General features: G+C 48.1%; 1 protein-coding gene across 3 annotated transcripts in view; it reads left to right on the forward strand.

Moving 5' to 3' along the window:
• The window catches only part of SLC2A9 (solute carrier family 2 member 9), a 140306-nt gene that overhangs the window by 52281 nt on the left and 62694 nt on the right, over positions 1 to 25331 (forward strand). For all 3 annotated transcript variants that reach the window (XM_084797774.1, XM_084797773.1, XM_084797772.1), the window contains 3 exons: positions 1624 to 1784; positions 10265 to 10389; positions 15877 to 16022. In XM_084797774.1, coding sequence (XP_084653900.1) covers positions 1624 to 1784; positions 10265 to 10389; positions 15877 to 16022 — 432 coding nt within the window. The remainder of the gene's footprint in view (positions 1 to 1623; positions 1785 to 10264; positions 10390 to 15876; positions 16023 to 25331) is intronic.

The raw sequence follows: 25331 nt of genomic DNA on the forward strand, positions 1-25331 counted from the left end.
CTTGCTACACCCGAGTGAGAAAGCATGTGGACAGAGCTGTGATGCGGAGCATCCCACGGTTGTGAAAGGATGCAGCCTTGGGGATGAGAACAAATTATAGAAGACAGGGCGAAGCATCGGGAAGCTCCTGCATTCTAAGTCCCTGAGCCACCCGACCTCCCGTCCTCCACGCTCACCACTGCTATGAGCTACCATTTCATTAAGTAGCCTTGTGGTTTAGCCATTTTAGGCTGACATTTCCTGTTACCTGCAGCCAAGAGCATCGTTAAGTGACGCAAGATGTAGCCAGCTCTGTTAGGCTGCTATTCCTTTGAGACCTGGGATTAGGTTTAGTTGATCTTCATGTCCAGCTCAAGGCCGGATGTTCAGCACATGCTCGTCCGATGAACTGATGGATGATCTATGTCTTGTGTATTAAGGTGTAAAAACTTCATCATCATCAATAGGACACACTCCTCTTGCTGATGGAACGTTCCAGCCTTACTCCACACTGTGAGCAAAGAGGTTGTACATCTGGGGAACAGAGGGAGTGGAAAAAAAATTACTGTTTCGCAAGGAGAAGATGCCTGCACTCCAGGCTTCTTCCCTAGCCTTCAGACCCTTTGTGCATGAAACTGACGGGGTCTTCTATGTCCCCTCACCTTCTTCAATACCTTTGTTCTCCAAACCTGCAGCCCGTCACCAAGCAAGTCCTGTCCACTTACTCCCAGGTTCTGTCTCACCACCCATTGTCTGCCCATCCTTGCTGTTATAAAAATAGAAAATGCCAGACTTTCGATTTTATCAACGAAGACCCAGGAGCCAGATGCTGGCGTGAAAACCTTCTAGCTCAAAGAGGCAGAGAAAGCACTCAGCTGACCTTCCTACTTCGCTCATGTCCCAAAGGAAAAAGCTTTTCTTACTCAACTCAGCTGACAGCTCAGGAGGAAAAGGCCTGCTAGCTTACCTGTCAGCCCAGGAGGAGAAAGCCAAAATCTAAAGAGCCAAAGGGCTTAAGAGTTCCTTCTTCTTCTCCATGCTGTCTCAAAGTCCCTCCTATCTACTCAATCCCTGTCAGCTGGTTTCTTGTTCCACATCTTGGCCTAGGGTTAACTTTATTAAATCCTGTGTACACAAAGCTCCTGGATTAAAGGGGTGTGCTAGGGATGAACCACACCAAATAAGAAACAGGTTTTTACTGTTCACAATCTCGGGGTTTGCAATGGGATCAAATATCCTGCAACACACCCTCATTTCTTAGTCCAGGCTTCCATGACTGGAAGGCTGCACTGGTTACACCACTTTCCTCAACAAGGCACCCGGTTTCGTTTCTACCTCCCCTTCTACCTCCTTTCCACCCTGCTGCCAGAGAGATCCTGTGAAAATGCAAACACGGTATAGTAAAGTCAGAGCTTAGGGCCAAATCTGCTGACTACCAAACAAATCATGCTGTCTCTCCAAGCCTCGCTTTCTCTACCTGCAAAGTGACGTAAAAGTAAAAGTTCTTCTGTTAGAAGAACCTGGTGAGATAAAGTTCTGCAAGGCGCCAAGCATGACGAAACTGCTCTGTAAAGACCCTTTGTGCTTTGTGTCCAGCAGTGGGCAGAGTAGAAGGAAATAACTCCTCCTGTTGTTTGTTTCCAGTATATCAAGGCCTTTTACAATGAAACCTGGGTCAGAAGGCATGGACATCCCATAGACGCGGATACCCTGACTCTTCTCTGGTCTGTGACTGTGTCCATATTCGCGATTGGTGGCCTGGTGGGGACGCTGATGGTGAAGATGATCGGAAAGTTTCTTGGGAGGTCAGTAGGGGCATTGTTTCCATTTGGGGGTCCCTTCTACAATGATTGTAACATGTCTACATCATTGTCAGCGTTCCTAGTGACAACAAGATTCCATATAGTTTAACTGAAAAAGCTTTACTGCCTAAAGAGCAAGAGAGTTGAGGGGGGGGGAGAAAGAAGGTGGCAGTGTCTGGGAAGATTGGGTGAATCAGTGATGAGTGGGGGCTGAAAGTGTGGAGGGGCTAGGCTGTGTAGAACCTAAATGAGGGGGCTGGAGAAGTGTTGCCCTGAATTCTCTGTTCTACTGTCTTCTGATCTGGTGCAGGAAACAAAGGGGCCAAGTTGTTTTCATCCAAGAGGCCAGAATAGAGCAGGGAGGAGAATGGGTCTGGGTCACAGCACAGAGTCATACAGGTTGTTCCACAGAGGCACAGAGTGATCATCCTTGTAAGACAACCAGTTATCCAGGATGGCTTCCACTGTATGACTGATGGTCACTTGGGGGAATGTCAGGCTGTTCCTGTCACTGATAAGACTGCAGCAAATTAAGTATCAAAAACAACAAGTTTCAAGCTGGGGAGATGCTCAGTCAGCATAGGACTTGCTCCATGAGTGTTAGGACCTGAGTTCAGATCCCAAGAATCCCCATTAAAAAATCAGATACACACAGTGGCACATCCTTGAAATCCCAGGGACGGCGGGCGAGGTAGGCGGCTGAGATGAGAGAGCCCTGGAAGCCAGAGGGCCAGCTACCCTAGCTGACTTGGAGAAGTTCCAGGCTGATGGAAGGTATCCAAATAATAACTTCTGAGGTTGACCTCTGCCTTCCACGTGCACCCACACAACAGTGAACCCCTGTACAACACACACACACACACACACACACACACACACACACACACCACACCACACACCACATACACAGACATGCAAGTTTGCATCCAATCCCTCTTGAATCAGATCTACTTTGTTTGTCTGATCCCGAATTTATTTATGACTTGAGACCTTCTCTCAGGGCAGATTGGCTTATCAGACCCCCACCTCCTACCCCCCCCCCCCCCAGTATGTTCAGTCTCCTTTCTGTTAGCAACAGCCTCTTGGGGGCTGCTGAGGTGTGTGTGAACAAGACAGTCTTGGCAACTTTCACGTCTGAACTTGAATCATCAGTCTCCCACTACTAGATGGATGACCTTGGCCAAGTCATCTAATGTATTCAAAGCCCAGGATGATGATGGCTTCCCTGTTAGGCAATGTTACAGGTGTTAGGGAATAGGAGTGGACAGAGAATGCTATGAGAAGTCTCCCAGTGAACAGAGACCATGAATTTATGGCCGCCTTGTCATCCATACAGAGTAGCTCCTCAATAAGTCACTATCTTGCATTCACACAAACGAGAGAGGGGAGTCAACAAGGCCCAGAAAAATCTCTCAGATTTTGGGGTTACAGAAACATACACTTCTATGAAGGGTCCCACCCAGTCCTTCCCACTCTGCTCATTAGGGTATTTATGTTTCAGCAAGATTCTCTGAAGACCATGTCGGTGATATCCACATGGTGCCTGTGAAGGTATAGGGTGTCCAGTGAGCGAGGAGGACTTCTGGTGTTTTCATAGTCCCCAAGGCCAGGTTCAGAGCAGTGACTACTGGGCTCAGAGTACTAGGAAAGCATAGCCACTGCCGAGGGCACTGAGAAAGGTTCTCTAAGGCCGTCCAGCATCCCAGGCGGTCTCACATACTCTTGTTGCATCCGCTCTGCTCTGGTGGGTCTATGATGGGAAACGGGAGGTCAGAGAGGTCAGGGGGTGCTGTGTAGGTTCAGCTAGCTCACACATGGCTGAGCTCATGCTGGGAGCAGCTTGACAGCCCAGCAATTCAAGCACATCTTTTTGCAACTCAAGCACATCTTGGGTAGGGCCTCTGCCCGGCCCCAGAACTGTGAAATCAATGGCTACTGAACTCTAGGCACACAATGAGGTAGCACCCAGATGGCGCCACTGGTCCAGGTCCCCTTGGCCACAGTCCTCCTGCCTATCCCAGTTAGGCACAGTTGTCCCTGCCCCAAGGCTCTGTGGACTGTGATGTCTACCACCTCGTACCTGGCTGTGCACTCCTGCCCCAAAGCTGTCCCTTAAGGAGGCTCTGCACCCAGGCAGTGGAGTGGAGGAAGATGCTCTGGGAAGATGCTCCCAGCCGCCATTTATAGAACTCAGGACTTTGCCACCTTCATCTCCTAACTCATGCTTTTGAATCCTCACCTCAGCCCAAAGGGGTTGTGGGAGTGATGCTTTGAGACCAGATGAGAGTGCTCTGCTCAGTAATCTTTTAGCAGCTGCTGGCTCCTCTTCCTCGTCCTGGGAATCAAGGCCACTTCAGAAACCCTCCACTGTTGTCCCTGCTTTACAAGCTGTGAACCCCATGCCCTGTGAGGCTCGGTGGCTCACCTCCTTCTCGAAGAGCGGGGCTGGTCTGAAACACAGATCCAGGCCAAACTGACCCAATCCCTCCTGGGACTGACAGGAAGAAGAGGATAAGGGAGCCTGATCCCAGTGAGGGGCTGAGGGACAACAGCAGCTGCCCGGGTGTGCCACTAGAGGGCGCTCCAGTGTGTGACTAGGAGAAAAGTTCAGTGGACATGGATCTCTGCTCAAGTTGGGACTGGAGACTGTTAACTCCAGCAGTGGGGGCAGGACTGGCTACTGATAATCCCAACAATCTATGGGCGTGGATGGGAGCTGTGGCTGGACCACAAAAACATCTGTGTTCAGAGAGCAATGGAGACGGGGAAGCTCAAATAGCAAGAAAGTCTCGGGAGAGAGGACACATCACCTTAGGCAGGCTCCAGGGATACAGTTTTTCCCTCCTCCGAGGCAGTCTCTAAATGGGAGAACTCAGACCATAGAGAGTTCTTTGGAGCCATCTCTCCTGTGCTGTTGCCCCAGACCCCTCTCTCCCTCCCGACACAGGACGGTGTGTCTTCTGTTTACAGATGTAGCCACAGGCTCAGCTTCAGCTCTTGGCTTTGATGCTGGTGGCTCATGGGATATCTTTGAGTTACATGAACTCTCCAGCCCCACCTGGATCACAGTAACATGAAATTAAAGTAACGGCTTGTGTGAGCACGACCTAACGGAGGTCAAAGTGGATGCTGGGTATAAAATGCTCATCTTAGCAACCGAGTATGATGGTTCCCATAGCCATGTGAGATATGAGTGGCCTTATCACCATGGGCTCTTCCTGATGTGGGTCACTACTGCTCAGTGGAGCAACATTGTTTTTCTTTTCTTCTTTCTTTCTTTTTTTCCCTTCCTTCCTCTCTTTCTTCGTGTGTGTGTGTGTGTGTGTGTGTGTGTGTGTTCTTGCGTGTTTGTGTGTATGTGTTTGTGTGCGTGCACATGTGTGTTTGTGTGCATACATGTGCATGTGCGTGTGCGTGTGTGTGTGTGTGTGTGTGTGTGTGTGTGTGTGTGCATTACACTATGCATAATTGTCCTCGTTGCACAGATCCATACCTCTGGAAATAGGTAAAAACAAGGAGCAAAGTAAGAAAAGTAGGAAAACCTACATGGGCTTTAAAATCACATCTCAGACAGCCTGTGCAACCACATCTATCCACACAGCACACGCATCTGAACAGCTGTCAGGATAGGGGTAGGGCACTGTATGGATACACTTGGGTTTGTGGACAAGAAAAGCACCCCTCCTGGGGCCCAGGGCTGCCACTGGGGCAGAGAGATAGTTCACCTGCAGGCTCTCATGACCCCTGAAAGTACTGAGGATGAGTGACAGGCTCAGCAAGAGGCAGCTGGTCCCCTAAGCGCAAACAAGTAGGACCCACCCCAGGGAGACCTGTGAGGGCTAAATGTGACGCAATTTACAAACGTACATGGCATATCATGTCACCCAGGAAAGCCGTAGAATGCCTGTCGTGGAGCCCAAATCAAATTAGCTCAAGTCCCCAAAGGAGTTTGTTGGCACACATAACTTACGTTGGACCAGCCAGCTCCCAGAATGCCATAAGGACACCCAGAGATCTATCTATCTCCTCCATCTCTCAGCCTTCCTCCTGTCAATCTCTTCCATGGAGCGTCAGCATCAACCAACACTGTGGTCTCTCTCTTAATAATTACCTTAAAAGTATCTGGTGCTGGGCTACAAAGCTCAGTTGGTAAAGTGCCCACCATGCAAACACAAGAACCGGGGTTCAGTTTCCCCCAGAAGCCACATAGAGAGAGTGGGAGTGGCGGCCACCTCCTGTAACCCCAGCCTACAGGTCTGGGGGAAGAGACATGGATCTCTGATGCTCATTGGCAATGAGCTTCCAGTTCAGTGGAAAGAGATGGAGGCATAGACTCCCAAATTCTGATGAGAGCTTCCACCTGTTCAGCTATGCTTGATGTTCAGCACGGGTTTGATAGGGTAGCCTTTAACCACGGAGCTCTGTCAAGGACATGGGAAGAAATGGAGAACACTAGAAGTCAAGCCAGGGAAGCAAGAAAGGATGGAGAACATGACTGATGTGGAGTAAGGTACCATCTCGGCATTCAGGCCTAGTGTGGTTTAAGGGATGCTGGAAGGCACACACACCCTCTCCATTCACTAGGGCTGGCAGACAAGTGCTTTGCAAATGCAAACCAAAATAGTAATACCCACCCCCTCCCCGCCCCAGTCTCCCCGCCATAAATCCTGATCCTGTAAAGGCTGATCCTGTAGAAGGCAGCTCCCAGGCTTCGCCTGACCTTCCCCTGTCCAGTTCAAGTCTCCTCACACTGAGCCTTTCTCAAGGACCTGTTGTCCAACCTCTCTACCACCTTTTCGATTTTCCTCTCTGCCCGAGAGCTAGTGGCTTTCTAGGTCACACAGGGAAGGCCGGATACTATTGGAGAAGCTCGCAGAAGTGAATCAGGCACCGTGGGTGGAGTTGCAGAGGATCGTGGGTTCTGCTCTCAAAATTGATGCCCCTTGTTTGTGTTGCTATGCTCATCCTTGGGAGAAAATGGAAACACAATGATTAAAGTCTGCCTCTGAACCCCAGGGAGCCAGCTTGGAGAATTATTTGCGCATAAGGTTTTCTTCTTCTCTGGGAGGCCGGCGGGCTAGAGTTATTTTGGGAAGGAAGATTTAATATGATAAAGTTGCTAGCCGGGGTGCATCCCTGTTTGCAAATGCTTCCTGTCTGACTCAGATGTGACTAACGTTACCACTGGGGATGGTGCAAAGGTTTAGTCTAGAACCTCAAAAGACATCTTGGCTTCTCCCTCGCTTTTCACCTCTGTTTGCCCAACAGTGAATGCAAGCAGGTCTGGATTCAAAATACACTGGGATCTCATTGCTTCTCACGACCTGTCTCGCTGTCAGCCTGGTTGACAGCAGCCCTGGCCAACACTCATATGATAGCCCCTGTCCCCTTCTGGCCATGAACAGCTCAGAGGGCTGAACAATCTTGCTAGAAGTTGGGTCAAGTCCATCCTTCCTTTGTCTTCTGTCGCTAACCTCCCTCACCAGGGGTAGAAACCACATACCCCCTGGTGGCCCAGAACACCCCCCAGGAGCTCCTCTGTCACTCTTCTCCACCTGCCCACTGTCTGTTGCTTCCTCCCTGGTCCTCCACTGTCTCCAGCCATATGGACCTCAATGATAGTGTCTGGATATCTATTTCTCTTTACCTGGAATGCTGTTCCTGGCAAGCTGTCTGTCTCTCCTTCACACCTTTGCTGGCACACCTTCCCAGACACACCCTCCCAGTCTCTCTATAAAATTATAGCCTCTTCTGTGCTTCCTGTGTCCTAGCATCGGTCACCACTTGGCTTGCCACATGTTTCATGTTGCATTGAGAAGACTTAAGAGTAAGGATGTTGCCATGTTTGTCCTATAAAGCCAGAATGGAGACTAGTGCTCAGCACACATTCCTGTGTTGTAAATGTTTGCTGAAAGAATAAATGTCTATGAGTGAGTATGGCAGCCACCCTTGCAGGCAGATTGTGTCTGGTCACTGGAGTGCTAGCTCTTCATTCAACAGACACTGTCCTGGTGACACATGCCACACTATTATCTGGGGTTTCACTTCGTTGATTACAGTCACCTGACGTAAGCTGTATTATGAAATCTTAAGGGGGAAGTTCCAGAAGCAAAACAGTTGATGCGCTTTAGATTAATTGCTATTCTGAATATAGATATGAATTTCATCCTGTCCTACTTTGTCCTTGGACACAAATTGTCCCTTCATCTAGCATATCCATATGATATATATACCTCACATGCACACTAGTCATGTTTAGCCATCTTGGATAGTTACCAAAATAACTGTTTTTCCATCATAAAGTCCATTTAAATTACATTTAAAAAATCACATAATTTGGGGCTAGTTAACACATCCATGTGTCTAAAGGACCTATTAGACACAAAGTTCCTTTTCACTTTTGCCCCCAGTCCCTCAGTTCTCCCTGGAGACACCCAGTACTATAAGGTTGAGTTAGTACACACACACACACACACACACACACACACACACACATAGAGGCACACATAAGGACACACACATACATACACACACACACACACACACACACACACACTCATACGCGTACATAGTCACACTTCTTTTCTACACAGATCACTGCATAGTTTACGCCAAATGCTGCACACTGGCCTTTTCTCTTCTCTCTCTCAGCTCTTCCTGATTCAGATTATAGGAAGCTACCTCTGATTTAAGACTGGCACAATACCCAGGCAAACAGGCTAGAACTTAGTGTGCCGTTAGCGAACACTTGAGCTCTTTCAAGCATCTGCTACTGTAGGATTCCATTTGTGAGGGTCTTGGTACCATCGTCACAGCTGCAGAAGCCAGCGCCTATGCGATGGTCCAGAAGATGCAGATAGGAAAAAACTTAGCTCCAATACTGACATGAGGCAGAAGTCACAGAGGCTCCCAGAGGCAGCTGCCCTAGAACTCCAGAAGTCTAAATGCCACAAGGGGGTGCCAAGTCTCCCTTGAAAACCCCCACTTCTCATAATTTACAAAACAACTCAATGCTTCTTAATTCACTTAGTGTGTTTTGGGGGGAGTAGGGATGGGAGAGGCTGCTTCCCAAACTCTTTTGACTGCTTAACCTCGTAACTCTCAGCAAATTTCTAACATGTCAGGGTCCTGGTTAACTTTGTATGACCTAAGCACAGAAAAGTGCTTGCCCCAGAAGACAGCTCTACATGCTAAGAGGACTAATCATGTTGGGTGCTTAGATTAGGGCCTGTCACACAGCGAGGCTTGAATACACGGAAGCTTCTAGGTTGGTTTCTACAAGCGAGGAAAAGGAAACACAGCCTCCTCACTCCTTAAAGATAAAGCCAGCGCAGGAATCCAGCCCCCAAGTGAGGCATGAATCTCAACTGTGAGGGCCCAGGGACACATTGCTGAAACAGACAGCAGCCCTGACACAGCGGTAAATTTAATGATTGCCAAGGGAATCTGTCTGGCTCTGCTTGGTGGTTCCAATGCAGCTTGACAGCTAAAACTGTAGTTCATTAAATCTGAGGTGTCTATTGAGCATTAGGAAATATGATTGTTTTATTGAGGGAGAGGGAGCAAGTGACAGTGGCAGGGAAGGAGGGAAGAAGGAAAGAGAAACAGAGGATCAAGGCTACCATCTTAGAACGGTGGAAGGCCATGCTGGCTGTCCAGCTGCTATCTGGGCACCATGCTCCCTGGCTGTTTTTGTTTGCCTGAGTTTCCTTGGTTACTGATTCCAGTCCTAGCTATTGTCCAATCCCCAGAAACAGACTAAAGCCCACCAGAGAGGCAGTACCAGCGGGTAGCACTATTCTGAGCCAGCCAGCTCTTCGGGGATCCCCTCCCAAGGCCTTAAGGCACTAGCATGACAGAATGCACCTCTTTTCAGAGAGTCTTTACACAAGTCATTCTTCTAAATGGTTATCTGACTCCATGTGCTAACGCCTTTGCACCAGAATACTGACTGGCTTCTGTTTTTCCCCTTAGCCTAGTTCCTGCGTTATAACTTGCTTTTTAAAACGCCGGGCGTGGTGGTGAACGCCTTTAATCCCAGCACTCAGGAGGCAGAGGCAAGTGGATCGATATCAGTTCAAGGTCATCCTGATCAACAAAGCAACTCCAGGACAGACAAGGCTAACACAGAGACCATGTCTCAAAAAACTAAAAAAAAAAAAAAATAAATAAATAAATTAAATTAAATTAAAAAGTGCTCAATAAAACTCAGAATTGATGAAATCAAACCCTACCACAAGGACTTCATAGTTTTCAAGATGGCAGTGCCCCCATCCACCCCATTGTGAACTTGCAGGCAGGGAGTGGTGCCAGGCTCAAGGTCACAAAGCCAAGTGTGGGAGCGAGGGGTAGACCCGTGACTTCAATTCCCAAACCAGTGTCCATCCCACCGTCTGAAGGGACTGGCTTCTCTGTTCTGGAGGCAGGCAGGACACTCCATGCCTCACAGTGTGCTGTCCTCATCGAGTCACTTTTCATTCCAGGAAGTACACACTGCTGGTCAACAATGGATTTGCAATTTCTGCAGCGTTGCTGATGGCCTGCTCACTCCCGGCAGGAACCTTTGAGATGCTCATTGTGGGACGGTTCATCATGGGCGTGGATGGAGGTGAGTGAGGCTCCGCCCCAATTGGGGAGGAAGGCAGAAACACTCCGGGGCTTGTCTGGAGTGGAAGAGAGGTGCTTGGGCCTGGGATAGACTTGGGGGGGAGAGCAAGATTCTAGAACTCCCCAGAAAGTGGGGTGGCCAGAGGTGCTAAGTCCTCCCCTACACAGTGCTGTAGCACCCGACCTGAGAAAACCAAGCTGGGTAGAGCTGTGTCACTTCTGAAGCCCAGGATGGCTTACAGTGTATCATGCCTCTCTCTGTCATCTTCTTTATAAAAGTCCATACTCTAGGTGGTTAAGTTGCTTGTCCAAGGATTCTGGGTCTCTGACAGCTCATTGTGTTGTTCATTCACCAAGTGTTAGAATACTGACTGTGCCCCGTGTTCCAGTGTGCTGGGGAGGAGCCTGCTGCCGGGGCAGAAGGCATCTAATTATGCAAAGGAATAAAACCTGGCATAGACTGGAAGAAAACAAGGCAGGGCTAGGAGACAAGGAGGTTTTTAGGAAAGCCAGCTAGAGACGGGGAAATGTGAGCAAAGACTGGGATGCATGGAGATTCTTCAAACTGAGTGAAAATCTGAGCCGTCAGGCTCTCAGTAGGGAGGAGAGCACTGTGGTCCTGAGGTGGAAGGTAATTGGCATTTCTGAGGAAGAGTGAGAGGCCAAGGAGCCTGGAGCTTGGTGAGGAGGGGAGTGTGGGAGCTGAGGCTGAAAGGGGAACCAGGGCAGGATGGTAGAGCCCACAGTTAGGACCAAGTGTTTGTGCTGAGTATGAGAAGCTGCCAGAAAGGGCGGAGAGGGGCAGGGCATGGGCTGGTTTATGATTCAATGCTACCCCGTGGGCATTGGCTATGGAGTGCAAGGTGGATCCAGGAGTGCGACAGGGCGAACCAGGTACAGCCTATATGACATGGGCAAGACTGCGTGGCAGGGCAGGCAGAGAGGAATGGCCAGACTCTGCCACGGGAGTGACATTCACAGACTCGAGCTGCTATCAGAACAAACCGCTTTTGCCCTAAGTCTGCAGATCTGTAGAGCAAAGATTCTAAGCCTCGGTGTTATCAGTCAGTTCTACACGTTTCATCTCTTACTTTTAAAAATTATTTTTATTTATATTGGAGGGAAGGTGTGCGCCAGTGTGTGTGTGTGTGTGTGTGTGTGTGTGTGTGTGTGTAAGTCAAAACACAGCTTGCAGGATTAGATTCTCACTTTTCACCATGTGGGTTCCAGGAATTGAACTCAGGTCCACCAGGCTTGGCGGCAGTCACCTTTACCCAGTGAGCCATCCCACCTGCCTGTGTTCTATACTCTTACTGTTGTTGGTTCAATTTTCCGTTCTCTTCCTTGCTCGATTAGAGATAGAAATCATAAAGAGAGGGTCCTCACCCAACAGCATATCTTATCTGGGAGCTCTTCTCATGAAATTCTAAGGGCTCCAGAGTATACAGCAGGAGGCAAAAGGCCCTAAGGTGCGAATACTGTACAATACATTAGCCGCAGTCACTTTGGCCAAAGCAAAGCCAATGGGAAGAGCAGACAGATCTCCAGGCGGGGATGTGTCTGCAGTGGGGACAAGCACTGCAGCTTTTCTAGCAGTCTGAGCTTCCTCCTGCCATAGAGGAACTAAATAGCAAGGCTGCCGTGGTTGGATGATGCTGGAACGAGGTCATCCTGTGTGTGCAGTAGTAGGTCTAGCAGGATCCAAGCCTGCCTGCATCCACCCCAGGTGTGCCGAGATATTCTTGTTGTGCGTGCTGTGGCTGTCTGTTTAGTTCTAAGCTTGTAAAGGGGGCAGACCCAGGATTGGAACCAACACAGAGGAAGGCTGGGGAGGTGGGAGCTGCTTGGCAGACCCCGGTGAGGCCTCTGCCATGTTCTCTCTGGAAGGTTCTATGTTTATCAGCCCCTTGGTTTTGACTGTCTCGCAGACTCACACTGAACTTGTCGCTCTCTGAATGTCCACGATCACAGATGAATGAGACTCTTTTCACAGCCACAGACTCAAAATAAACGCCTTTTTAGACCCTTTTCCTGTGAGCTATTCAGAAAGAAGCAAAAGAAAAGGAGGAAGAGGGGAACTTTTAAAGGCATGCTGACTTCTGGAACACGGCCTCTTGAAGCTGTGCCAAGACCCAGAGACAGAGACTTCATGTTGTCTCACCAAACCCTTAGAGGAGAGAGAGAGGGCGGGGGGGGGGGCAGGGGGGGAGCGTGCAAAGTGAGGGCATTTAAGGTAAGGAAGTTATACAGAAAGAGAGGAAAACTACTAGGCATGGGCTAGGTCAGCTGTGTGCTGATAATAAAGAATTTAAATCCATGGCTATGGGTGCGGCATAGTGGCTGGAATGCTTGCCTAGCACTCACCATGTCCTGAGTTCAAATCCCCAGCACCATATAAAATCAGGCATAGTGGAGGACATGCCTCATGGGAGGTGTAAGTAGGAAAATGAGACGTTCAAGGTCACCCTTAACATGGTTCACTACTTATTGGGGACAAGGCCAGCCTAGTCTATCTGAGACTCTGCCTCAAAAGAAAACTAATCCTAAACAGTCTAGAAGTGGAAAAATCTATTAATAAGACACTTTTCCAATTTCATGGAGCGATGGAATCAGATTAGAAGTGCTGGACACCTTTGTTTGTTTTCAAGGAGTTTAGGAGACAGGGTTTCTCTGTATACCCTCAGCTGTCCTGGACTTGGTTTGTAGACCAGGTGGGCTTTGAACTCACAGAGATCCACTTGCCTCTGCCTCCCAGAGTGCTGGGATTACAGGTGCGTGCCACCATGCCCGACTAAAGTTAATGTTTTTAACAACATATCATCATCATTTTCTATTTTGTAGATTATTGCTGTTGTTGATCTTTTTCTTTGCCTAATTTATCAGTTGACCTTCCCATAGTCATTCACATCCAGGGAAAAGCCCCATCGGTGTAGGCTCTGCTACTATCCACAGTTTCAGGCATCCGCTGAAGGGCTTGCAGTGTATTCCCCATAGGACAACTGTACTTCCAGTTAGTGTTGAGTGCTATGAGGGACACCAGGCAGATAGAAAACTTGGAAGGGCATGGAAGGGCCGATTTCCCAGCACTGGTCAGGGAAGGTTGCAGTAAGAGGTTTTGTCATTACTTTCGCAAAATAACACAAACTGTGTGTCTTAAAATACTAGCCAGGTGTGCTCTCATGGAATCCAGGAACCCAAAATCAAGGTGCACGCACACACGCGTGCGCGCACACACACACACACACACACACACACACACACACACACACACACACACTTTTTCTTGTTTGTTTGACCAAATGCCTGACAGACAGACAGACAGGGGAGAAGGGCTTGACTTACACCTTGGCAACATGGTCCATCCCGGTGGGAAGGCACGGCTGCAGAAGTATGACATAGCTGGTCTCATCGCCTTCTCAGTCAGGAAGCATAGAGTGACTAGGAAGTGGGCCTCGCCCCAGTGAGGCTCTACTTTCTAAAGTTTCCAAAGCCTTCCATACCAGCACCATCAGCTGGGGACTAAGTTTCAGAAACAGTCCCTGTGGAATGTTTCACATCCACAACACCACACATGGTGTTAGTTAGCAGGACTGATTCCTTCCCAAGGCTCCGATGAGACTCTGCTCATGGCCTCGTCCCCAGCTTCTGGTGCTGCCCAGAGCGGTTGTTTGGTGGTCCCTGGCTTGATGCTGCCCCATTCTAACTCTTCATCTTTACATGATCTTCTTCCTTCTGGGCCTCTGTGTCCTCATGTGGCCTTCCTAGAAAATGCTAGTACTGGGTTTGGGTCCATCCAAAACTGCATCACCTCATCTGGACGAAATAATACTGACAAAGCCCCCATTGCCTAATAAAGCCAGGCTCATGGGTAACTGAGGATAGAGACTGGGTGTGCTTGGAAGACACAACTCCACCTCCTACTATAGGATGTAATGTTGGACCGAAACAGGAAGACTAGATGGGCATCAGCCTAGGGGCTCTGAGGATAGAGGGATTGGAAGAAACAGAGCAAAGGTCAGTCTCCCAGAACCCAGTGGGGTTAGAGTGCTCACTGAGGCCCGAGGCTCACACGTCTAAGGAGGATGGATGCCAGGGAGTAGGGCCAGAAGCTGCATGAGGCTGCTTAGGGGTGCCAGGCAAACCAGGATGCGTCAGGGGCCTGACCCCTGGCTTGTCACATAGCTTACCTTCTCCTTTACCGCCAGCTTAGCCACAGTCACCATCAACTGACAGCTGAATGAGTGCAAGTAACCCTGCCCATCCATATGAATACATGTGTATATATACACACATATTCATGTATACATACACACATGTATGCATATGCATATGTATATTATATAATATACAGTCTGTGTTCTCACATCCATAATGGTGATAGCTCTCCTGTCCCTATATCCAGGACACAATGGTTTGTGTTGCCCACAACTCGAAACACCAGAGGGCAGATGCGGGAATTAAATCTTTAAACTATACCTCATTCAGAGAGATGACAATCTAGCAATATAGGTGGCCATCACCCCAAACAGTCTCCTTTCTCTGCGCTGTCCCCAGCTAGCACGTTTTATAGAGAATTTGAACAAAGGCAACCCGTCGTCCACGGTTCAGCCTTGCCCCGCTGGGTAGGGCTCAGCCTTGTCACTAAGATTTATAATGTGTTTCTCTCCTATGGCTTCTTGAACTTTCTTCTCATTATCGCCTTCTACTCACTGGAGGGTCACATAGTCCCAAGGCCGCTGCATCTCCTGTTCCTTTCAAGGCGCCATCTGAGTCAAAGGTCAACTGCGAACAAATAGCAGTGTGTGCACGCCAAGTATGTGCAGTTCCTTTTCCTAATACAAAGCACAAATGTGCTTATAATACAGAGTGGCCGTGGCCTCACATGCCCCTCCTGTCTGCTCTTACCCCCGCTGTGCTGGTGAGCCAGAGGAGGTTAACACCACACCGCATCAGGCACTTTCCATTGCTGTGATAAAAAACACCGTGACCAATCGTGACTTATGAAAGTTTGTTATGGCTTATGGTTCCCAAGGGGAAGGGACTATCATGGTGGAGGGGCATGGAGGCAAGCAGCAGGTGTCGAGCATGGCAGCAGCAACAGGAAGCTGAGAGCTCACATCCAGAGCGTGAAGCATAGAGATCAAACTACAAGTAGGACAAGGCTATGAAATCTCAAAGCCCGCCCCTAGTGACGCACTTCCTCCAGGAAGGCTATGCCACCTAACTGTTTCCAAAGAGCGCCACCAACTGGGGAATAAATGCATAACTACCCAAGCCTATGATGGACATTTCTCATTTAAGTGTCATGTGTACTCATGGCCTTGACCTGTGCTGCTTCTTCCCCATGGCAGTTATCATCGCTGTGAGCTGAGGAGCGTTCTCCCATGACCTTGGTGTAATGAGCAGGAGACACAGAGGCATCTGTAAGTGCCCATCAGGTGACTGCAAATGAGCCGAGGCCTCTCTCACTTCTGTGTCTTTCCCTCAGGCATCGCACTCAGTGCGCTTCCCATGTACCTCAATGAGATCTCACCCAAGGAGATCCGGGGCTCTCTGGGCCAGGTGACTGCCATCTTCATCTGCATTGGCGTGTTCTTTGGACAGCTACTGGGCTTGCCGGAGCTGCTGGGAAAGGTAGGTGTGGCTCCCTGGGGGCAGCCACGTCTGCTTCTCTCTCACTGTTACCAGGTCACAAGGAACCCTTCCTTTAGAAAGCTCATCCCCTGAGGTAGTGAGGCCTGAGGCCTCCAGTGTTTTACATATTCATGGGGGAAACACTGTGGGCATCTTTCACTTTCTTAGACCATAAGTGCTACTAACCAATGTCCCAGTCCACAGCGCCCCCCCCCACCATTGTTGACTGCTCAACTTGCATTTGTATAGGCTTTGTTCTCTGCTTCAAAAACCATATATGCATCTTACCTGAATATGCGCTTGGCTGCTTTGGTTGTGTTGTTTTCGTAGGATCAGGCCATGTGTATGATTCTCTGGCTCGCTGCTTTCACTTTACACATTTTTTTTGAGGGTGGGGGGTCTCTTTCTACAATATTCACTAACTCTGCCTCACTCTTGAGGTTTTCTTTTTTCTTTAATAATCACGCAATCTTCCAGTTTGCCCGGCTGCGTGAGGAACAAGAAGGAATGAATTAGAATCCAGCACAACAACATACAAAGCAGTGGTGTGGCCAAGTCCATAGCAAGAAGGGGTTATGAAGAGGTAGTGGAAAGGGTGCGGGAAGGGTGAAGTAGGCTCGGAGGCCCAGGAGGAGGCTTGGTTGCCGGTACGTGCAGCCAGAGCCATCAGTGGCTATGGTTAGGGAACAGGGCATTGATCAAGACCCGGAAGGAAGCTGAGTCCACAGTACCTGTTGCCTGTGATGGGTGAGGGTGATGGTAGGAGAGTGGTCCAGATGCTTTCAGGGGGAGACAGAGGCTTCTCCTAGCCTCCTATGGGATGAGTGCAGGAAGGAGGAGGAGGACAGGGTGCCTTGGCTCAAAGCTAACAGACGCGAAGAATTGTTCTGAGCGCTCAAGCAGTGCCTGATGCCAATGGCTCTTAGCTAGCACTTGGATTCTGGCAGCAGGGCACTGAGACAAGATGGCTCAATGAGCAAGGCCACCAGGAGAGTGCTCATGGCACACGCTGCTATAGTGAGCCATCCAAAGCCTTACCATTGCCTCCTGCTTGGAGAGCTGAGAGCCGGACAGTGCAGGACTCAGAAGCAGAAGGGGCTCATCCTTGGCTTTCAAATCTGTCTGCTGGGCAAGGCTCACTCAGCCGCGAGCCCGATGCTAGCTTCTCTGGGGATGCTTGGGCTTAAGAAAGAAGCTGACTGTCAGGGCTTCTGTGGCCTGCCTGGCTTCATTCAACTTTGGATACAGCTTCTATCTGACTCAGTAGAGGTTCTGTGAGGCTGAATAATTGGGCAAGTTGTCCTCTAGGATGAGATGGTGACAATGACCAGTGTGTACCACATTTTAAAAGTTTCTTTAAAAAAGTATTTTGACATTTCATATGTTAAAGCATTCATAACATAATTTCTATGCCAACCACTTAAAATATGTATTTCCTTTTAAAATTTTAATTGTGTCCTCTGTGTGTGTGTGTGTGTGTGTGTGTGTGTGTGCGCATGCGCACATACCAAGCACACATGTGGAGGCCAAAGGACAACTTTCTACCATGGGTTCCAGAGACTGAACTAGGCTCAGGTTTTCACAGCAAGCTCTTTCACCAGATGAACCTTCCTCCCTGCCTTTAAGTGTATCTTTGTGTCATTACACATGCCTTGTTACATCTCAGCTGGCCCAGCTTGCCTCAGAGCCACCTGCCTCTCACCTCTCTAAGCCGACTGTCTGGAGGGACTACAGGAACACTCCTGTTTTCCTCTTTTTTTTACAAAAACAAACAATGCCTGCTCTATGCTTCCACTTGTCTCCATAATTAGTATAAGTGTGTTGGAAACAGTCTGTCTGCCAGGGTGAGGTCTCAAATTAAAGAACTCAGTTGCTTTTTGTTTAAAGCTATTTTTAAGTTCTCAAAAAGAACATTTGTCAGTGGCAATAAAAACAATATAACAATCACAGCCTGAGCCCTTACAGCATAAAAGGGTATGTTAAAGCCACCATATATTAGAGCAGAGTGGTGGTGGTGCACAACTTTAATCCTAGCACTTGGGAGGCAGAAGCAGGTGGATCTCTGAAAGCGAGGCCAGCCTGGACTACAGAGTGAGTTCTAGGACAGCCAGAGCTACGCAGAGAAACCCAATCTCAAAAAAACAGAAAAACAAAAACAAAACTAGGAAGTTGACACTGGCAAAAAAACAAAACAAAAACACATGTATAGTTCTGTCATATTGTCATAACTGGGCTTGGTGGTGCAGGCCTTTAATCCCAGCACTCCAGGAGGCAGAGGCAGAGGCAGGCATATCTCTGTGAGTTCGAGGCCAGCCTGGTCTACAAAGCAAGTCCAGGACAACCAAGGCTATAAAGAGAGACTCTCTCTCAGAAAAACAAAAGACCCCCCCCCAAAGCCAACAAATAATATACTTGTTCTCCAGGGATTAATAAAGTAAGTGCCTGTCTTACATAACTCTAAATTCCTTGTCACGCATCAAACCTTTTGTATGTCAATATCAAAGACTTTCTGTTATCCCAGGCCCTCCTTGAACCTCTGTCTTCGTTCATCGACTCAACCCTCAGTCAGTTAACAAATAGGTAAAACAGTGAGTTGGACACTGGAGTCCAGCAATAAGCGAGTCAGATATAGCCACATCCTCATGAAAAAGTATAGACTGCAAGAGCTGTGTGGAAGTCACCCCTTCCCCAGCATCCTTCTTGGTGGCAGGCATGGCCCAGAATCCCACATCCCCATGACCCTCTTAAACACCATTTCCTCTGGGAATACATCTCCGGCAAACATGTCCTCAGGGCACCTTGTGCAACTCGTCTCTCCTGTTCTGTGGTTTCTGTTCGCTTCTGTGTTTCCTCCCTACTGTGGAGTGCATCTTGATGATGGTTCTACACTACAGCCCAGAGGTGTTGAGTTTATCCACCCCTCTGCAAGCCTGTAGACTGCCCTGTCTGCTCTAGGCCAGGTGTTCGGCTGGCTGCTCCTGCTACAAGCATGGGGTCGTCAGACTAGGCTCCACATCATGGAAACCATAGATGACGTTTCTCTGCAGAAGTGATGTGAAATGAATGCCTTAAGGATACTTAGGATTTGTCTAGGCCGGGACTGGTGGGGAGGAGGGAGGGCACTGAGTGAAGTGGATACTGTTGAGCAGAGAGAACAGTTTAGGCAAGACACTAGCAATTGTTTAGAGGCAGAAAACCCAGGCATGATATTCAAACCTCCACCAGACAGGGTCCTTAGCTCAGGCCTTAGCCAATTTCTGTCTCTTGTCATTTTGATAATGGCCATTTGTAAGGGTGGCAGGTGATCCTTCACTGCGGCTTTGATGTGCATTTTCTCGATGACTAGTGGAGCTAAGTACCTCTTCAAATACCCGTTGGCTGTTTAAAAAGATTTATTTTACTTGTTAATTTTATGTATGTGTATGTGTGGTCCTGAGTTTATGGTCATGTACCAGGTGCACGCAGAAGAGGGCATCAGATCCCTTAGAACTTCTTTTCATATGGGTGTGCAGTTTCCTCAGCATCTCAGCCAAGACCCCAGGGATTGCCCTGGTTCAGCAGAGAGCTAATAGCAGCTTGGCTTAGAACAGCAGCAACAAGGGTGCACAGGGCAGACAAGATTGAGGGCATCAGTGGGTGACAGTCTGTCACAGTTTGGGAAAGGAGTCAGAGATCACTCTGGGTGTCCGACTTGTTGGCCAGGTAGAGTAGTAAATGGCACAAGATGCCAAGTCAGGAACCAGTGAGGAGGAAGGAGCAACATCTTTTAAATCTCCAAGGTGAGAATGAAGGGTTTGGGTTACAGGGCAACTGGGAGGCTGAGTTGAGTTGAGGCAGAGCACCTCTATTTCCAGGCTGGGAATGCCGCCCCTGGAATAGCAAGGCACCTCAGTGTGACTCTGACCACGAGGCCCATTGACTACGCCTACTGCCTCACCTGGGCCAGCTGAGAAACATCAGTCTCTGCAAACTGTCCTTTCCTGTGTTAGTTTTTTATTGTATGCTAAAAAAACAAAAAACAAAAACAAAACAAAAAAAAACTGGAAAAAAATAAATGTTTTTAAAGGAGCAAACATTTATTTTGGTTCATGGTTTCAGAAATTTAGTCTTTGGCCAGCTAGCCACACTGTTTAGGACTTGTGTTAAAGCAGAACATGACAGAAGGGCGTGGCAGAGGACAATGCTTACCTCACAGCAGGGAGGAAGGGATGGAGGCAGAGAGAGAGAGACAGACAGACAGACAGACAGATAGACAGAGACAAAGAGAGGCAGGGAGGGAGGGAGACAGAGAGACAGAGGGAAACAAAATACATCCTTCAAAGGCATGGTTGTCCCAGTGAAGCTAACCCCATGTTAATCAACTCATAAGGTCAGAGCCCTCATCCCATGGCCACTTTCCCAAAGCCTCTCCTGGGAACACTATGATGGGGGCCAAGCCTTCAACACAGGGCTCTCTCAGGGGGACCCTTAGTCTCCAAGCTCTAATACTCCCCACCCACCAGTTGGATTTTCTAGGCTGAATTGACTCTGGCTAGGAGAATAAGCACCCAGTAAACGCTGTGGGGTTGCGTTTGTGGTCACGCGTTTTCATGTCAGTGGAGACTGGACTTCTGAGGAGGGAAAGGACATCAGATGGAAGCTTTTCCTTCATCTCCCCTGGGGTTTTATGAGGCTCCAGCTTAGTGGATGCTACAGGCATTTCACAAGGTGTAAGGATTGTATTTCTTTATTTTTAATCCTGTTTCTCATTTACCTTCAAAGATGGAGACATCTAAGCTTTTAAAAAAAAATGTAAAGCATGAAAGGAGCTGCTTCCACTCGGATGCTTTCTTTGAAACACAAAGGAGGGAGGAAGTAGTGAGAGTTACTTTTGCACCAGGATAACAGAAGAAAGAGCAATCCTAGCACAGGAGCAATTAAACGGGTGTCATGAATTTCATCAGACTTGTAGAAAAGAAAAGCAGTGGTGGTGGGACATTTCTGTGACACTTTACGCATCCGAGGGACGTGTTAAAAGGCACATTAATGAAGAATTTCTCTAGCAAACATGAGAGAAGGTTGGATGAAGACCCTGGCCAGGAACATGGGAGGAGAGGTGTGGGGGACATGTGCTTGAAGCAGCCGCTGTGGCTAGGGCGTCAGGCCAGGCAATGGAAACTCAGAGCTGGCCTCTGCTTTCACAGGCAGGGATGCCAACCACCCAACGCAGGTCTGCATTGTTCCGGCACAGGCCTTTGCTCTTCATGCTTGCCTGGCAAGCTCCTTATCTGCCCAGCCATCTCCTGAGCTGTGTCTGCTTTGGTATTTGATCCTTAAGATCATTTGAGCTACTTCAGAATATGGTAAAAAAACAAAACAAAACAAAACAAAAACAAAAAACATTCACATTTGTTTTGTTTTTCCTCCCACCTTTCTTCCAGTTTACCCAAGCTCCACTTGAAGTCAAACAACCTTCTCACTGCTTGTGTTTGAAGTTTCTTTCTTTCTTTCTTTCTTTCTTTCTTTCTTTCTTTCTTTCTTTTTTCTTTTTGAGATAGGGTATCTCTGTCTTGCTCTGGCTGTCCTGGATCCTGCTCTGTAGACCATGCTGGCCTCAAACTCAGAGATCCACTTGCCTCTACCTCCCCAGTGCGGGGATAAAAGGCATGCATCACCCATCTTGAAGATGTCTTAAACACATGTCAAGTTAGCCCGTCCATACGAGTGCCTGCTTCTGGACCGCCCATCGTGTCCCTGTGGACTGCTCATTCCCTGGCCCACCCCGCAAGGTTTAAACATGGTGTCACTGCCTTTGTACAATCAAAGCTGGAATCTTTCCTTTGCTCACTGTCCCCCAGGACCTTCAGGACCGTTCTCATCTCAAACAAAACTGCCACGGAATGCTTGATCCAGATTACACTAAACTGATAACGTTGTTTTACAAAGGTTGAGGTTGGTCCCTGCTTTTCTGCTAAGAAGAGAGCTTCCCTCCTCATGTTGGGTCTGTATCATTGAGTTGTGGTGACTGGAGCGCTATATTTCCTTTTTCCCTTCTAACTGTTGTTATCATCTACAGTTGCTGTTCTTGGAAGAAAGCCTGGGGCCTTGCACAAGCCAGGCAGTTGCCCTATCTGCCTCTCACTGATTCCCCAGCCCTGGTGCTGTGTTCTTTCCTAGGAAAATAGATGGTGCAATCGTGTATTGATTCCTAAGCTATTATGTCTCATTACTAATGAGAATTCTTTTCTGCCTTATGTTTTCAAAATGGTGATTGACAGGTCGCTGTGTGCTGATCTGGGACTCTTTCTCACTTTTGAGCAGTGTCTGTCATTTGCTTAGCTAGATAGTTCAAAATGATGGCTGTTGGTGGCATCCTCAAAGCATCCTCTTCCTTGCTAGCAGTCAACTTCTCATTTCTTAATAGTAACATCCACAGCTGGTTGTGGTCTCCAGATGCTGCCGTTGCAACTTGACACAGCAGGAGTCTATAGGGAGTTTTATTAGAAACAATTATCATGTTTCTCTATGTATATATTTAAAGGTTTATTTATTTATTTGTGAATGAATGAGGGCTTGCATCTATGTATGTGCACCACTGGGTACAGTGCCTGCAGAGGCCCGAAGAGGGTATCCGATCCCTTAGAGGTAGAGTTACAGATGGTTGTGAGTCTTTTGTGGGTTCTGGGAACCAAACTCACATCCTCTGCCAGAACAGTAAATGCTTAAATCACTAAGCCAATTCTCCTGCCCCAATGCTTATCTTAGCTCCCCACCCCCCCCATACAAATTGCTGCCTCTAATTTTGTTTCTTGAAAGAAAGATCTGACTCTTGGTGCATATATTTCACAGTCTTCCCTCTGTGACATTTTGGATGACGGATTTGACAGTGTTATTTCTAGAACTTTTAATTTGCCATATTCTCAAGAGACAGTTTCCTAAATAATTTGTCATTTTGATTGCAGTTAAGTCAAACTACTCAGAACAATGTCTTTAATCCCATGTAGCTATGATTTTTCTTATTGCCATTCACTGCTTTGTTTTCTTTATGGAGAGTAATTCATGAGTGCCTTCCTTGGGGAACCATGGAGGTTGATTCTGAAGTTATTTTTTGATCAGTCTTTGTAAACGCTCCACGTTTGCTTGCCTAAGAAGTATAGCTTCTTCTTGGCGCCAAAAAGTGCAGACCCCGCATGGAAAGTGACCGCCCCAGCAAAATAATTATTGTAATGTAACAAAAGACTTTAAATCAGAAAAATTACCTGTGATATTAGAAAGCAGAGATAAGGTGTGACACTGTCACTGAAGAGTGACCTTAGAAGGAAGGGTGTCAGGCAGTCATCACAGGACAGCTAGAGTCTCTTATGCCAGATAGCCTCCCCCGCAGGCTGTAGCCCATCTGTCACTCACTTGCTGAGGGGATTTGAGTAAGTTGCTGAACATCTATGAGCATGCCTCCTTATCTCTGCAGTGGGGCTAATAGTGGTGTCTCTCCCATGGATGTGCCATGTGTCATAGGATACACAACAAGATCTTGGGGCAGACATGCAGTTGCTATGAAGTTGGTATTAGCCATCACCCAAGCTCATGCTCAGCACTAGGAAGGAGTAGCTTTAATTTCCGTCCGGGTTGAAACCTTTGTCTTGGAGACTTTTGACACCAAAGCCTATGGCAGTGAGGCAGGGCCTGAGCTTCCTGGCTTCAAGCCCACATCTCTGCAGTAGGGTGGACCTTTGGCCCCCTGTGCAGAGATCGGGAGGAGAACCCTAGAGCACAGCCTTGGGTGAGGTCAGCCCCTTTTGGCCTCTGTTTATCTCAAGTGCACCCCACCCCACTCTATGCATGAGAAAGCTCTTGTTCTCAATGAATATTTTGACTTGGCACTCAGCAGACTTCACTGAAATCCAGAAGCAGAGAGCTTTTTATTTTTGTCACCTGGGGGAATTTATTTCAAGCATCTGCACCCGATAGGAGAGTCCTTAGTCACCCTGACTTGAAAATCCTACCTTTCTTCATTGAAAGGAAGATTCTCATGTGGGGCATCGCTCCCCACCCACCACCACCACCACCACCACCACCACCACCACCACCACACACACACACACACACACACACACACACACACACAACTGCTTGTTTAGACAGAGAAAATACCAGGTCAGTTGAGAATAGCTGCAAAATGAACCACTTTGTATTTTCATTCTCTATGCCTCTGTCTGTCTGTCTGTGTCTCTGTCTCATTTGTACATATGTATACACATTTGTTTGTGTGTGAGTGGGTACACATGTGTGTATGTGCATGTGGAGGACAGAGGACAACTTAGTTACCATTCTGTAGGTGATGTCCATCCCTTTCTTTTCAGGCTGTGTCTCTCGTTGGCCTGGGACTCACCAAGCAGGCCAGGATAATAGGCCAGCAGGCCCCAAGACTCCACTCATCTCTGCCACGCCACACCATGCCTAGGGGATCATGCTTGTAAAGCAAGCATCCCACTGGCCTGCTTTCATATTTTTAAATGTCACATCAGAGTCTAAACACCATTATTAAATCATACTCAGCCTTCTAATCTCCTCTTTTAGACACATGGGCTTTCAAATAGGATGGTAACTGCATGGTTTCCCCATGACAAGGTTTGGACTTCCTAGGAACGCGACAAGCCAGGCTGGTAACCCATCTTCCAACTCTCACCTGCCGTTCTCATCACAGCCACTCTCCTTCCTCCAGAACAGCTTAACTAGGGGACATAGAGTTGAAACACCCCAAACTCTCATCCCTGGGTCACCCCTGAGCCCCTCTTAGAACTTGCCTTCATGCCTGCCCAGTTTCCTTTCACCTCCTCTGATTGCATCATCCTTCAAGGTCCCCAGGGCGGGGCCCTTCTTGAGGTGCGTTCTGTCCTGTCAGGCACCAGAATTCACTTCTTCCACAAAAGACTCCTTCCTCAAACTCCCTTTATTCCACATCCAGTTAAGTGGTCATTGGCCTATTGTTCCTTCCCAGATCAAATGTGTCCTTTTGTGTTGTCATAGATCCAAATGGATACATAGTCTGCCCCATGGATACATAGTCTGCCCCTTTGAGGAGGAAGGAAGGCACCTTGGAGTTTCTAGTGCCTCCAAGAATCCAACGGGACCCCACAGTGGTGGTTTGAATGAGAGTGGTCCCTATAGGCTCATATATTTGAATGTTTGGTCCCCAGTTGGTAGAACTTTTTTGGGAAAGATTAAGCAGTGCGCTTTTATTGGAGGAGGTGTGTCACTGGCGTATGAGGCTTCAAAAACTCACGACATTCCCCAGTTAGCTCTTCCTCTCTGCCTCCCAGCTGTTATCTA

The sequence above is a fragment of the Acomys minous genome, assembly GCF_964271855.1.
Source record: "Acomys minous genome assembly, chromosome: 10".
Classification (NCBI taxonomy): domain Eukaryota; kingdom Metazoa; phylum Chordata; class Mammalia; order Rodentia; family Muridae; genus Acomys; species Acomys minous.